A 15,431-nucleotide genomic window follows, 5' to 3' on the forward strand; every position below is an offset into this window, starting at 1 on the left:
CTCAAACTCCTGGGCTTAAGCAATCCTTCTGCCTCAGCCTCCCGAGTAGCTGGGACTACAGGCATGAGCCACCATGCCCGGCTAATTTTTTCTATATATATTAGTTGGCCAATTAGTTTCTTTCTATTTATAGTAGAGACAGGGTCTCGCTCTTGCTCAGGCTGGTTTTGAACTCCTGACCTCGAGCAATCCGCCCGCCTCGGCCTCCCAGAGAGCTAGGATTACAGGCGTGAGCCACCGCGCCCGGCCAATCCTTTTAATATACTGACTGAATACTTCATTTGCATGTATTGGGCTTTTTGGGTGTGGGGGGTTGTGATACCTTTAGTATATTCATTTATTAATCTTAGTTTATAATAATGCTTATTAAAACTAAAAATCAGAAGTAGTTCATGATTCAGCAATAAGAATTGTGGTCATTCTCTTTTACTTGATAGAAATATTTATGTTTTGTTCTTTAAGTGTATTAGCCCTAACTCCAAAGTGATAGTACTATGGATTGTATGTGATTAAGAAATTATAACGACAACATGCTTGTGATAAAATATTTACAGTAAACAGAGTATAAAAGTAAATTTGCCCTTCCCCATTCTCCAGAAGTAACCATTGTTGTATATCTTTTTTTTTTCTTGAGACAGAGTCTCATTCTGTTGCCCTGGCTAGTGCTGTGGTGTCAGCCTAGCTCACAGCAACCTCAAACTCCTGAGCTCAAGCGATCCTGCTGCTTCAGCCTCCCGAGTAGCTGGGACTACAGGCATGTGCCACCATGCCTGGCTAATTTTTTTTTAATATATATATATATATATATTTTTTTTTTTTTTTTTTAGTTGTACAGCTAATTTCTTTCTATTTTTTTAGTGGCGTTGGGGTCTCACTCTTGCTTAGGCTGGTCTTGAACTCTTGAGCTCAAACAATCCTCCCACCTTGGCCTCTCAGTGTGCTAGGATAACAGGCCTGAGCCACCTGCCCAGCCCATTGCTGTATATCTATATATCTTTTTTTTTTTTTTTTTTTAGCCAGAGTCTCATTCTGTTGCCTGGGCTAGGGTGCCGTGGCATCAGCCTAGCTCACAGCAACCTAAAACTCCTGGGCTCAAGCAATCCTCTTGCCTCAGCCTCCCAAGTAGCTGGGACTACAGGCATGTGCCACCATGCCCAGCTAATTTTTTCTATATATTTTTAGTTGGCCAATTAATTTCTTTCTATTTTTAGTAGAGATGGGGTCTTGCTCTTGCTCAGGCTGGTTTCGAACTCCTGACCTTGAGTGATCCTCCCGCCTCCCAGAGTGCTAGGATTACAGGCATGAGCCACCACGCCTGGCCCCATTATTGTGTATCTTGAGTATGCTTCCACAAAGCACATATACTTACAAGACTATAGATAAAGATTTTTTTCTTCCCTTCTTTACACTAATAGATTCATACTACACACATAGCCTTTTGCAACTTGCTTTTTACAATTAATAGTCTATATTGGACAGTTAGTAATGTAAAACTACCTCATTCTTTTTAACATTGCATGGTATTTCAAAGTAGAGATGTACCATTATTTATTTAACCAGATGTCTGTTGGTGGATATTTAGGTTGCTTCTTTTTGCTATTGTAATAAACATTCTTGTAGCAGCCATCATTATATATCTCTTAGTGAAATTATTGGGTCAAAGAGTATAAGTATTAAATATTTTGATAGATGTAGCCTGATTAACTATCAAAAAAGTTTTATCTATTTACTTTTCTACCAAGAGTAGATGAGCATTCAGCCATGTATCTTAGACCTGGTTGACATAGTTACCTTGTATATTAGGATATAATTTCAATTGTATAGAATTTGGATTCAATTCATTTTCTGGTAAATTTCACAAGGTAGATCTGGAACTCAGTTTTACTGGGTTTAAGAGATTTGGGATGTAGCCCTGACATGGGTAGATGGGCCATTTGATGGTAGGGAAGCCTCATAGCTGATCAGTGCCTTTGTTTCTATTTATAAAAATTTTACAGGTAGGACGGGCATGGTGGTTCACTCCTGTAATCCTGACACTCTGGGAGGCGGGAGGATCACTCAAGGTCAGGAGTTTGAAACCAGCCTGAGCAAGAGCAAGACCCTGTCTCTACTAAAAATAGAAAGAAATTTATTGGCCAACTAAAAATTTGTATTAAAAATATCTGGGCATGGTGGCGCATGCCTGTAGTCCCAGCTACTTGGGAGGCTGAGGCAGTAGGATTGCTTGAGCCCAGGAGTTTGAGGTTGCTGTGAGCTAGGCTAACTCCACAGCACTCTAGCCAGGGCAACAGAATGAGACTCTGTCTCAAAAAAAAAATGTTTTTTTACAGGTAGATGGAAAGAATAAGTTCTAACGTTTGATAGGAGAGTAGGGTGACTATAGTTAAGAACAATGGATTGTATATTTCAAAATAGCTAGAAGAGAGGACTTAAAATGTTCCTAACACACAGAATGATAAATGCTTGAGGTAATAGATATCCTCAGTACCCTGATTTTGTTTCCATTTTGTCCTATGCTTCCTATGGGGATGATGGGAAGATAAATGAGGTTATTTAGTTAAAGTGTTTTGTAACACTTTTACTAAAGAATTTATGCATTGACTTTCTTTAAAAGAAGAATGTTATATAAGCTGATTGTTATTTATACTCTTAGGTGTGTAGAAATGAAGGAAGTAGCTTTTCTTCCTTTGACTTCTTGGCAGAAGATGCCTCTACTTTAATAGTAGCACACTGGGATGGAAATATGTCACTGGTAGATAGACGGACACCGGGAACTTCTTATGAGAAACTTATCAATTCTTCTTTGACAAAAATAAGAACTATTCATGTCCACCCAGTACATAGACAGTATTTTATCACTGCAGGATTGAGGTATGTTCTTTGTAAAATTTTATGATTTATGTCTTTTAATGTCATGAATACTTGATTTAGTTGGATTGATAAAGATATTTGACCTTTGTGATACCCAAAGGGTAAATAATTTTCCTTTCTTTATTGGTAGAGGTTTTCTTGAGTGATTTTTTTTTTTTTGAAAATGAGAAATTCTTTTGGATTTAATAAGTAGTGAAAATACTGAAAGAAATACACATTTTTGTTTTCCTTGGCATTATATGAATTTACTTATAGTATGAGAAGAAAATTTAAAATTTTGAGGAAAAAAATTATATATGACTTGTTGATCTGTGTTAACTTTTTTCTTGGAATGATTAGAAAACCAACTAGAAACTTGTCTCTCTATACACACAAGTTACATATATCTTACGTAGTTCTGGGATTTTTCTAATAGTTTACTTTCTATCTATGCCAGTGTTTGTTAAATTAATACAGAGGATTAGAGATTCTGTCTTAAGTGTTCTTCAACGTAGCAAGTATTTAAGTGTATAACTTTTATTCAGCCCTATTCTAGAGGGTCATTACATGTACAGGGGCAACATTGATAATTATTCCTTGCCTTTCAGGGATATTCATATTTATGATGCAAGGCGCCTGAATGCCAGGGGAAGCCAGCCTTTGATTTCTTTGACTGAACATACAAAGAGCATTGCTTCAGCCTATTTTTCACCTCTCACTGGTAACAGAGTTGTGACCACATGTGCTGATTGTAAGCTGAGGTAAATTGGGAAGACAGAAATAAGTTTTTAAGGAATCTATATAGTCTGTAGCTACTTTGTCAGTAAACCAAACGCGTTGTTTATTGCTGTTCCCTATTTGATCGCTAGTGTTAACTGTTTTGTGGCTGAATCTAGGTTCCCAAAGACCAATGACCTCTACTTAATGGCTTTTCAGCAGTTTTTGGGTCCTGGGAATTTCCTTGAGACTGGCAAAGAAGGTCTATAGTTACCCTGTGGAGTTGATGGTCAGGTTTCCTTTTCAGCACTGAAGAATCCAAGAAACCAGGCTGTTGGGTATCTTGGAAAGGAGATAATTTTAGCATCCTTTGGGGACAGTGGGGTCTACCCTACAAGTGACATGCTGAATGGAAATTGCAGAGCCCCAGACCATGAACAGGCAGAAAACAGCAAAAATTGGGCTTTGGGCTTCTATGCAAACTATTGGATATAGTTTTATAGTCCTAGGGTTTTAACTTTGGTACCTTTCTGTAGCTACTTCCTAAAGATGGATTTAAAAATGTAATATATCCACCTCCAAGTTATAGCTAAATTTTAAAATTAAATATAAAACAATGTAATATGAACAAAATATGAACAATTTGAACCAATATGAACCATTTGAACAAAACTCAGAAGATAATGTTAGTAGAGAAAAATGTGGAGAATGTTAGTATAACCACAAAGGAAAATGATTTTGTTCTTTTTAGAATCCCCGATTTTGCTTAAAATTGCAAGTGCTTCTCAGTTTATGAGACTTTTACCTTAAATGATTTTGGAATTTATTCTTATTCATTCAGCAAATATCTACTGAGTATATACTGTGGGCCATGCTCCAGAATGATACCTAATTTCAGCTTGGACTCACCTATTGGGAAAAGCATGGCTTGCAGTACATGCCGGTGCCCAGTTAGTTTCTACAAAGTCTGTGACCATTACCAGGTGATGTAGTAAGAGAGTGAGTCACTGGAAATGGAATCCCAGTGTCCCCTTTCCAACCATGTAGTTTCCTTGTCCTAAGTGCTACCTATTTGTCCCATTCCTGTTCATTTACACTGCAAAGTTTTACTCTTATTACATTAACCATTAGTGTTTGGTTTTGTAGTAATGTAATTAGGCAACGAGCTCTAATGTCAAGAAACCACACTGGAATTGGTAGGCCCAAGGAGAAGGGGAGGTGGTGGTGATGTGGTTAGTTTCTTTCTGCTGGTGTACTCAGTGGAGGCTTCTGGATTCCTCTCCAGCTGCCCCACAAGGACTCCTTGGTTGCTGGTTGGTCTTTGTCTGGTCAGCACCTGGACATAACATGTCAAGCTCTCAACTGATGAGTCTTATAGAGAAATTGTTCTTGATATGTGCATATACTTGGAGATTATTTGTGCATTTTCAGACTATTATGTATATCCCGTATTGTGAATCTGAATGTACTTTTAGAGTCCAGATTATCACTTTAGAATGTACATTTCAAGTTTGGAGCAATAGTGTTTAAATAAATGATTTCTTTTTTTTTTTTTTTTTTTTTCTTTTTTATTTTTTTAATTTTTTTTGGTGGACGAGGTCCTGGGGCCCCAAGAGAGGGGGCCCCAGAAGTCGCCCTAAATAAATGATTTCTACACTAAACTATAAGCACTGAATTTTATAATATCCCTTGTCACTTTTAGTGTATTAGCTGAGGTTTGTTAGAGGCTGATCCTACATATTTTAAAATAACAATATATTTCATACCATGAACCAATGAGAAGCGTATTAAGTACCATGATATTATTTCAGAAAAATTTTAAGAAATAGTAAAAAGAGTGTGTCAACTCTATTCTTGATCTTTATTTTGCAGAATCTTTGACAGCAGCTGTATATCCTCTCAGATTCCTCTCCTCACCACCATCAGGTAGGCTTTCATCTGCTGAATTATGTAGACTCTGGAATACTGTAAGCTATTTGTTGGAGTGCATACATTAGACATCTGATTGTCAAAGGGATTTAATAGGTCTCATTTTTGTATTACATTGTATCAGTGTCCCAGTTTGCTAGTTCCTATCCAGCAGGGTTCTTGCTTCTAGGTTCCCTGTGTCTATAAAGAGGTTCAATCTCTTTTAGTCAGTAGCTATTCTCTGCAGGTGAGAGGTTATTGTTGGTTAAGATTAATGACTTTATTCTGATCAGAATTATTCATGTTACCTTACTAAAGAAGACTACTCAGTTGCTGATGAGGCTATGCTGTATTTATTTGTGCCTGTTTATTCTGAACTAGGAGGGCTTTCCCACCTTCCCACTTTATTTCTTTGATTATCCTCCCTCATCAATTACTTTGAATTTGTGTGTGTGTATTTTTTTTTTTTTTTTTTGAGACAGAGTCTTGCTTTGTTGCCAAGGCTAGAGTGAGTGCTGTGGCATTAGCCTAGCTCATAGCAACCTCAAACTCCTGGGCTCAGGCGATCCTCCTGCCTCAGCCTCCCAAGTAGCTGGGACTACAGGCATGCACCACCATGCCTGGCTAATTATATATATATATATATATATATATATATATATATATATATATATTAGTTGGCCAATTAATTTATTTCTATTTGTAGTAGAGACAGGGTCTCGCTCTTGCTGAGGCTGGTTTCGAACTCCTGACCTCGAGCAATTCGCCCGCCTCGGCCTCCCAGAGTGCTAGGATTACAGGCGTGAGCCACCGCGCCTGGCTGTGTGTGTGTATTTTACATCAAATTTTACTCAATGCCTTCTCCTAGATATCCCACTTTATCAGTATTTATGAAGTTGGGGACAGGGTGTGTGATATTGATTGTTGCTTCATGAGTTTTATAGTCTGTAGAGGCTATACGTGAATATGTTTATTTCTTTTCTCAGAAGTTTTTTCCTCTACATTTCCTTTTTCAAAGTTTATTTGTTCTAGTTTATCAGTTTCTTTTTTTTTTTTTTTTGAGACAGAGTCTCACTCTGTTGCCCAGGCTAGAGTGCCATGGCATCAGCCTAGCTCACAGCAACCTCAAACTCCTTGGCACAAGTGATCCTTCTGCCTCAGCCTCCCTAGTAGTTGGAACTACAGGCATGCGCCACCATGCCCAGCTAATTTTTTCTATATATTTTTAGTTGTTCAGCTAATGTCTTTCCATTTTTAGTAGAGACAGGGTCTTACTCTTGCTCAAGCTGGTCTCGAACTCCTGAGCTCAAACAATCCTCCTGCCTCAGCCTCCCAAAGTGCTAGAATTACAGGTGTGAGACGTGGCACTCGGCCTCTAATCTATTTTGAATTAATTTTTGTATATGGTGTGAGATAGGTTCTAATTTTGTTCTTCATGAGGATATTAAGTTTTCCCAACACCGTTTATTAAAGAGACTGTCCTTTCCCCATTGCATGTTCTTGGCACCTCTGTCAAAAATCAATTGACCCTAAATGCATGGCTTTATTTCTGGGCTCTATATTCTGTTCCATTGGTCTGTGTATCTGTTTTTATACCATTATCACTCTGTTTTGGTTACTATGGCTTTGAATTGAAGTCAGGTAGTGTGATGTCTCTGGCGTTGTTCTTTTTGCTCAAGATTGCTTTGACTATTTGGGGTCTTTTGTGGTTACACACAATTTTAGTATTGTTTTTTCTATTTCTGTGAAAAATGTCATTGGCATTTTGATAGAGATTGCATTGAATCTGTAGATCACTTTAGTAGTATGGACATTTTAACAACATTAAATCTTCCAATTGATGAACATAGGATATATTTGCATTTATTTGTGTCTTCTTCAATTCTTTTATCAATGTTTTACAGTTTTCAAAGTACAGGTCTTTTACCTCCTTGGTTAAATTTATTTCTAAGTATTTTATTTTTTTTGTAGCTATTATAAATGGGTTTGTTTTCTTGATTTTCTTTTTGGGTAGTTTGTGTATAGATATGCTGCTGATTTTTATTTTTTTTATTTTTAATTTTTTTTTTTTTCTTTATTGGGACCCATCTGCAGGATATGCTGCTGATTTTTGTAAGTTGATTTTGTATGCTGCCAGTTTACTCAATTTATTTATTAGTTCTAACAGATTTTTGGTGGTGTCTTTAGGGTTTTCTATATATAAGATCATGTTGTCTGCAAGTGGACATATTAATTTCTTCCTTTCTAATTTGAATGTCTCTTATATGTTTCTCTTGTCTAATTGCTCTCTGACTAGGACTTACAGTAGTATGTTGAAAAGAAGTGGCAAGAGTGCGCATCCTTGTTTCTTTTTATTTTTTAACATACCATTGCTGGTTTGAATCCTTATCTTGTTTCTGATCGTAGAGGAAAAACTTTTCACCATTCAGTATGATGTTAACTGTGAGCTTTTCATATATGGCCTTTATTATGTTTACATAGTTTCCTTCTATTCCTAATTTTTGAGAGGGCTTCTTTTTTATTTGTAATCATGAAAGGATGTTGAATTTTGTCAAGTGCCTTTTCTGCATCTGTTGAGATGATAATATGGTTTTTGTCCTTCATTCTGCTAATGTGATGTATCACATTTATAGATTTGCAAATATTGAACCATCCTTGCATGCCTGGGATAAATCTCACTTGATCATAGTGAATGATCCTTTTAATATGTGTTGAATTTGGTTTACTTGTATTTTGTTGAGGATTTTAGCATCTGTGTGCATCCAGGGATATTGGCCTGTGATTTTTTTTTTCTTGTAGTGTTTTTGTCTGGCTTTGGGATGAGAGTAATACTAGCTCGTTTATCAATTTCTAATGTGTATTTTTTAAGAAATTATTCTTTGGACAGTAAGAAGGTATTAAGGTGTAGAGACTAAAGAGGCGGTGTTTTCTTTTTGCTTTTGAGAGATATAAAAGGCCCCACATTTTATTTTTTAGTTTTTATTTTAAATTTACCCTCTTACCCATTTTAAGAGTACAGTTCAGTAGTGATAAGTATTCACATTGTTATACAACAAATCTCCAGAACTTTTTGATCTTGTAAAACTGAAACTCTATACCCATAAACACTAATTTCTCCTCTCTCCTTCTCTCAGCCCTTGACAACAACCTTTCTACTATAGGTTGTGTCCCTTATCCAAAATGCTTGAGACCAGAGTGTTTTGGATTTTGGACTTTTTCAGATTTTGGAATATTTGCATTATGCTTATTGGTTGACCATCCTTAACCCCCAAATCTAAAACGCTCCAATGAGCATTCCCGTTGAGCATTATATTGTTCAAAAAGTTTCAGATTTCGGAGCATTTCAGATTTTGGATTTTTTGATTAGGGATATTTAATCTGTACCTGTTTCTATGATTTTACTATTTACTTTTTTAGAAACAGAATCTCACTCTGTAACATAGGCTGGAGCACAGTGGTCTAATCATAGCTCACTGCAGCCTGGAACTCCTGTGCTCAAGTGATCCTCCGGCTTCTAAGTAGCTGAGACTACAAGCCTATACCTCCATGCCTGGCTAATTTTTTTAGTTTTTGTAGCGATGGGGTCTCACTATGTTTCCCAGGCTGGTCTTGTATTCCTGGCCTCAAGCAATCCACCCACCTCAGCCTCCCAAAGTGCTGGGATTGCAGGTATGACCCACTGTGGCCAACTGATTTTGACTACTTTAGATATCTCATGTGAGTGGAATCATATAATTTGTCCTTTTTATTACTAGCTTATTGTACTTAGCATAACATCTTCAACATTCATCCAGGTTGTAGCCTGTGGCAGGATCTCCTTTTAAAGGCTGTATGATATTTCATTGCATGTATATATACCACATTTTCTTTATCCATTTATCTGTCAATGGACATTTGGATTGTTTTTACCTCTTGACTATTGTGAATAATGCTGCAAGTTAACATGGATGTGCAAATATCTCTTGAAGATCCTGCTTTGAATTTTTCTGGATATGTATCTAGAGGGGGAATTGTTGGATCATGTGGTAATTCTGTTTTTAATGTTTTGAGGAACCCGTATCCTGTTTATGGTCAAATGATCTTTAATAATGGTGCCAAGACCACATAATGGAGAAAAAGCAGTCTCTTCAACAAATGATGTTGGAAAAACTGGATATCCACATGCAAAAGGATGAAGTTGGACCTTACATTATATACAAAAATTAAATAAAAATGGATTAAAGACCTAAAACTATTAAATTACTAAGAGAAAACATGGGGGAAAAGCTTCAGGACATTAAATTTGGCAGTGCTTTCTTAGATATGACACCAAAAGCACAGGCCAGAAAAAATAAAAGTAGACTAATGGAATTACATCAATCTCAAAAATATCTGCATATCAAAAGAAACAATCTATAGAATGAAAAGGACTTTTATAGTTTTAGGTCTTACATTTGTTGAAGAGAGTGTTCCATTCCCCATTGTGTGGTCTTAGCACTATTATTGAAGATCATTTGATCACATACAGGCTGGTTTATATTTCTGGGCTGTCTACTCTGTTTAGTTTTTTAGTTTTTATTATAAATGGAAAATTTATAATTATATATATTTCTGAGGTACAAAATGATGTTATGTTTTATGAATACAATGTGGAATAATTAAATCAAGCTAGTTAACATCCATGACCTCAAGTACTTAACAATTTTTTGCGAAAACTCTGAAATTTACTGTTAGCAATTGTGAACTGTACAAGACTCTATTATTAACTGTAATAGTACACGAATGCTGTGTAATAGATCTCAAAAACTTCACACATTTCTCCTTTTGAGACACTGTAACCTCAAGCTTCTGGGTTCAAGTGATTCTTCTGCCTCAGCCTCCCAAGTGGCTAGGACTGTAGGTACATACCACCATACCTGGCTGTTTTTTGTAGAGACAGAGTCTTGCTATGTTGCCCAGATTTGAATAGGTTTTCACTGTGTGTGAAACATTTTCTTTATTTATCTGTTGATGGACACTTAGGTTGCTTTCCCAAAGTGGCTACTGTGAATTGTGCTGCATTGAACTTGGGAGTACAGATATCTCTTCAACAAACCAATTTAAGATCTTTTGGATAAATACCTAGAAGTAGGATTGCTGGATCTGGGCTCACTATTCTGTTCCAGTGGTTTACTGTATATGTCTGTCTTTATACCAGTACTACACTGTCTTGAATACTGTTGCTTTGTATTACCTTTGGAAATCAGGAAGTGTGAGGTCTCTAACTTTGTTCATCTTTTTCAAGATTGTTTTGGCTATTCAGGGTCCCTTAAGCTTCCATAAGAATTCTAGAGTGTTTTTTTATTTTTTTAAATCTGTAATACATGCCTTTGGGGTTTTGATGAGGACTGTATTGAATCTGTAGATTACTTTGGGTGGTAAGGACATTTTAACAATATTAAGTCTTCTAATCCATAAACATGGGATATCTTTACATTTATTTATATCTTTGATTTCTTTTAGCAGTGTTTTGTAGTTTTCTGTGTGAAGGTCTTTCATCTCCTTGGTTAAGTTTATTCCTAAGTATTTTATTCTTTTTGATGCTATTTTAAGTGGGACGGTTTGCTTAATTTCCTTTTTGGATTGGTTACTGTTAGTGTATAGAAACACAAATGATTTTTGTGTGTTGATTTTGTGTCCTGCAGTTTTGCTGAAATAATTTATTAGTTTTAACAGTTTTTTTGGTTATATGTGAATCTTAAGGATTTTCTACATATAAGATCATGTCATTTGCAAACAGATAATTTTACTTCTTCCTTTCCAATTTGGGTGCCCTTTATTTCTTTCTCTTGTCTAATTGACCAAGCTAGGACTTACAGTATTATGTTGAATAACAGTGGTGAAAGTGGGCATCCTTGTCTTGTTCCAGATCTTAGAAGAAAGCCTTTCAGTTTTTCCCCATTCAGTATGATACTATCTATAAGTTTGCCATACATGGCTTTTATTGTGTTGAAGTATGTTCTATACCCAGTTTTTGGAGAGTTTTTATCATGAAGAGATGTTGAATTTTATCAAATGCTTTTTGGCATTAATTAAAACAATCATTATGTTGATATGATGTATCACATTTATTAATTTGCATATGTTGAACCATCCTTGCATCTCTGGGATGAATTCCACTTGATCATAATGAATAATCTTTTTTTTTTTTTTTTTTTTTTTTTTTGAGACAGAGTCTCACTTTGTTGTCCAGGCTAGAGTGAGTGCCGTGGCGTCAGCCTAGCTCACAGCAACCTCAAACTCCTGGGCTCAAGCGATCCTCCTGCCTCAGCCTCCCGAGTAGCTGGGACTACAGGCATGCGCCACCATGCCCGGCTAATTTTTTATATATATCAGTTGGCCAATTAATTTCTTTCTATTTATAGTAGAGACGGGGTCTCGCTCTTGCTCAGGCTGGTTTTGAACTCCTGACCTTGAGCAATCCGCCCGCCTCGGCCTCCCAAGAGCTATGAATAATCTTTTTAATGTGTTGTTGGATTTGGTTTGCTAGTATTTTGTTGAGGATTTCTGCCTTTGTGTTCATCACTGGCCCATAATTTTCTTACATTGAGGTAGTTTCCTTCTATTCCTAGTTTGTTGAGTGTTTTTTTATCATGAAAAGGTGCTGAATTTTGTCAAATGCTTTTTCTCCATCAATTGAGATGATCATGTGCTTTTTGTCCTTCGTTCTGTTAGCATGGTGTCTTACGTTGATTTTTGTTATGTTGAACTATCCTTATATCTTTCTGGTTATAGTATATAATCCTTTTAATGTGCTGTTGAATTTGGGATGCTAGTATTTTGTAGAGGATTTTTGCATCAGTATTAATCAGGGATATTGGTCTGTAGTTTTCTTGTTATATCTTTGTCTGGCTTTGGTATCAGGGTAATGCTGGCCTCATAGAATGAGCTTGGAGGTATTCCCTCCAGTTCTTTGGAAGACTTTGAGGAGCATTGGTGTTTGTTCTTTTATTTAGTAGAATTCTCTAGTGAAGCAATCAGGTCCTGGGTATTTCTTTGTTGGTAAGTTTTTGATTGCTGCTTCAATCTCCTTACCACTTTTTTTGTTTGTTTGTTTTAGAGACAGGGTCTTGCTCTGTTGCCCATGCTGCAGTGCAATGGCACGATCAGTGCTCACTGCAGCTTCAAACTGCTCGGCTCAAGTGATCATCTTACCTCAGCTCCCGAGTAGCTAGGACTATAGGCACATGTCACTATACCCAGCTTTTTTTTTTTGGTCTCACTGTAATGCCTAGGCTGGAGGTGAACTCCTGAGCTCAAGAGATCCTTCTGCCTTGGTGTTCCAAAGTGCTGGGATTATAAGCATGAGCCACTATGTCCAGCCTCCTTACTAATTTTAAGTCTGTTTAGATTTTTTTTATTTCTTCATGGTTCAGTCTTGGTAGGTTATATGTTTCTAACCATAGAACTTATCCATTTCTTCTAGGTTATTCAATTTGTTGGTATATAATTGTTCAAAGTATTCTCTTATAATCCTTTCTATTTCTGTGCATCAGTTGTAATGTTCCCTTTTCCCTTTGATATTAGTTATTTGAGTTTTCTCTTTTGTTCTTAATTTAGCTAAGGGTTTGTCAATTATGTCAATCTTTTCAAGATTACCAACTCTTCTTTTTTTTTTTTTTTTTTTGAGACAGAGTCTCGCTTTGTTGCCCAGGCTAGAGTGAGTGCCATGGCGTCAGCCTAGCTCACAGCAATCTCAAACTCCTGGGCTCAAGCAATCCTTCTGCCTCAGTCTCCTGAGTAGCTGGGATTACAGGCATGCACCACCATGCCCAGATATTTTTTCTATATATATTAGTTGGCCAATTAATTTCTTTCTATTTATAGTAGAGACGGGGTCTCGCTCTTGCTTAGGCTGATTTCGAACTCCTGACCTGGAGGGATCCGCCTGCCTTGGCCTCCCAGAGTGCTAGAATTACAGGTGTGAGCCACCACACCCAGCCTTCTGTTCTTTTATTTATTTCTGTGCTAATCTTTATTTTCTTTTTTCTTTCTAATAACTTTCAGGGGTTTTATTTGTTGTTGTTCTTTTTCTGGTTTCTTTGAATTAGGTTGTTGATTTGAGATCTTTTTTTTTTTTTTTTTTTTTTGAGACAGAGTCTCACTTTGTTGCACAGGCTAGAGTGAGTGCCGTGGCGTCAGCCTAGCTCACAGCAACCTCCAACTCCTGGGCTCAAGCAATCCTCCTGCCTCAGCCTCCCGAGTAGCTGGGACTACAGGCATGCGCCACCATGCCCGGCTAATTTTTTATATATATATCAGTTGGCCAATTAATTTCTTTCTATTTATAGTAGAGACGGGGTCTCGCTCTTGCTCAGGCTGGTTTTGAACTCCTGACCTTGAGCAATCCGCCCGCCTCGGCCTCCCAAGAGCTAGGATTACAGGCGTGAGCCACAGCGCCCGGCCTGAGATCTTTTTTAATGTAAGCTTTTACTGCTCTAAATTTCCCTCTTAGTATTGCTTTCTCTGTGTCCTGTAAATTTTGGTATGTTGTATTTTTGTTTTCATTTGTCTCCAAATGTTTTCTAATTTCCTTTGAGCTGTAAATTAAATTTAATTAAATTTAAAATTTAATTTTAAAGTTGTATGGAATATAAAATGGTTTCAGGTTCAGTTATCAGAGGAGGAATACAACGAAGGGAAATAGCAGATCCTGTTAAAATGGCAAGAAATAGCCTAGATTGTAGATTTCTTATTTCTAGGGCTTCTTTTGTTAAGATATGCTTTTACAAAATGGAGATTTCGCACAGAAAATTCCCCTTGTTGTCCATTGGTCTAGGATAGTGAGCAAAAAAAGGTACTATTTCATTGACCATCCACTAAGTACAAATCATTGTGCTCAGTACTGGAGATTCACAGATGAGGAAGACGACATTTGTGTCTAGAATTTCAGTCTTTTAGGGAGGATGAAAGAAGGTTGGTGGTAAATCAGTAACTTAATGAGAAGAAACTTGGCAGAGAAAACTAGCATTTAAGAGCACTGCCATCTTTATTCTCTGCCCAATGCTACCTTGAGTTATATAACACTTGCTTTAAAAAAAAACTGTTTTTTTCCCCCCCACTAGGCACAACACTATCACTGGGCGATGGCTGACCAGGTTCCAAGCTGTGTGGGATCCTAAACAAGAAGACTGTTTCATGATTGGCAGCATGGCCTATCCACGACGGGTAGAAATCTTCCATGAGACAGGAAAGAGGGTGCATTCTTTTCTTGGTGGAGAATGCCTTGCTTCTGTGTGTTCCATCAATACTGTGCACCCGACTCGGTATATTATGGCTGGAGGTAATTCCAGCGGGAAGATACATGTTTTTATGAGTGAAAAAAACTGCTGAATTTTTGGTTTAGGAACCCAATTTGTTCAAGTTGATCACTGTCTAAGGGACCTAGTGATTCATGTGCCTTAGTGTGTTTACTTAGTAATATGCTATATTTAGCAAATACAAAATTGCTTTATTAATAACTATGAGTAGAATGTCCTTTTAGTAAGAGAGAAGACTTGGAGGATGTTTCTATAGGATGGGGAGGGAATTTGAGGGAAGGCTGAAGAGCCTTCACTTTCAATCAGACAGTATGTTGAGAAATTCTAACATTATAAATTATAAAGTTTTGAATGATCAGTATTAAAAGATTTTGTGGTCTAATGATATGTTTTTGGTTCTATAGTAACATATGGATTTGTGGTTGATTTTGTAGTTTGGAATGAATATTTATTTCTAGACTCACACACTGGAAGGGATCCTTGAAAGATCATCTAACTCAGTGATTTTTGAACCTTTTAATTTTTTTTTTTTACCTTTTTGCCTCTTGCCTCTAAGGTAAATCTTATGTGAAATCCCAAGATAACTGCTGAGAAGCTTTGGTTTACCTGGGGCAGGGCCTGCGTCTGAGTGTGCTGAGCCTTTCCTTTCCCCCTCTTCTACCTGGTTCCTGAAACACC

The 15,431-nt window shown here is 37.0% G+C and overlaps 1 protein-coding gene across 3 annotated transcripts in view; it reads left to right on the forward strand.

Moving 5' to 3' along the window:
- The window catches only part of WDR76 (WD repeat domain 76), a 46,770-nt gene extending 31,640 nt beyond the window's left edge, over positions 1–15,130 (forward strand). For all 3 annotated transcript variants that reach the window (XM_012766665.3, XM_012766668.3, XM_076004305.1), the window contains 4 exons: positions 2,654–2,871; positions 3,459–3,611; positions 5,440–5,493; positions 14,559–15,130. In XM_012766665.3, coding sequence (XP_012622119.2) covers positions 2,654–2,871; positions 3,459–3,611; positions 5,440–5,493; positions 14,559–14,826 — 693 coding nt within the window. In that variant the 3' untranslated portion in view covers positions 14,827–15,130. The remainder of the gene's footprint in view (positions 1–2,653; positions 2,872–3,458; positions 3,612–5,439; positions 5,494–14,558) is intronic.
- The last annotated feature ends 301 nt before the right edge of the window (positions 15,131–15,431 follow it).

Source organism: Microcebus murinus, chromosome 6, assembly GCF_040939455.1.
Source record: "Microcebus murinus isolate Inina chromosome 6, M.murinus_Inina_mat1.0, whole genome shotgun sequence".
NCBI classification, from domain to species: domain Eukaryota; kingdom Metazoa; phylum Chordata; class Mammalia; order Primates; family Cheirogaleidae; genus Microcebus; species Microcebus murinus.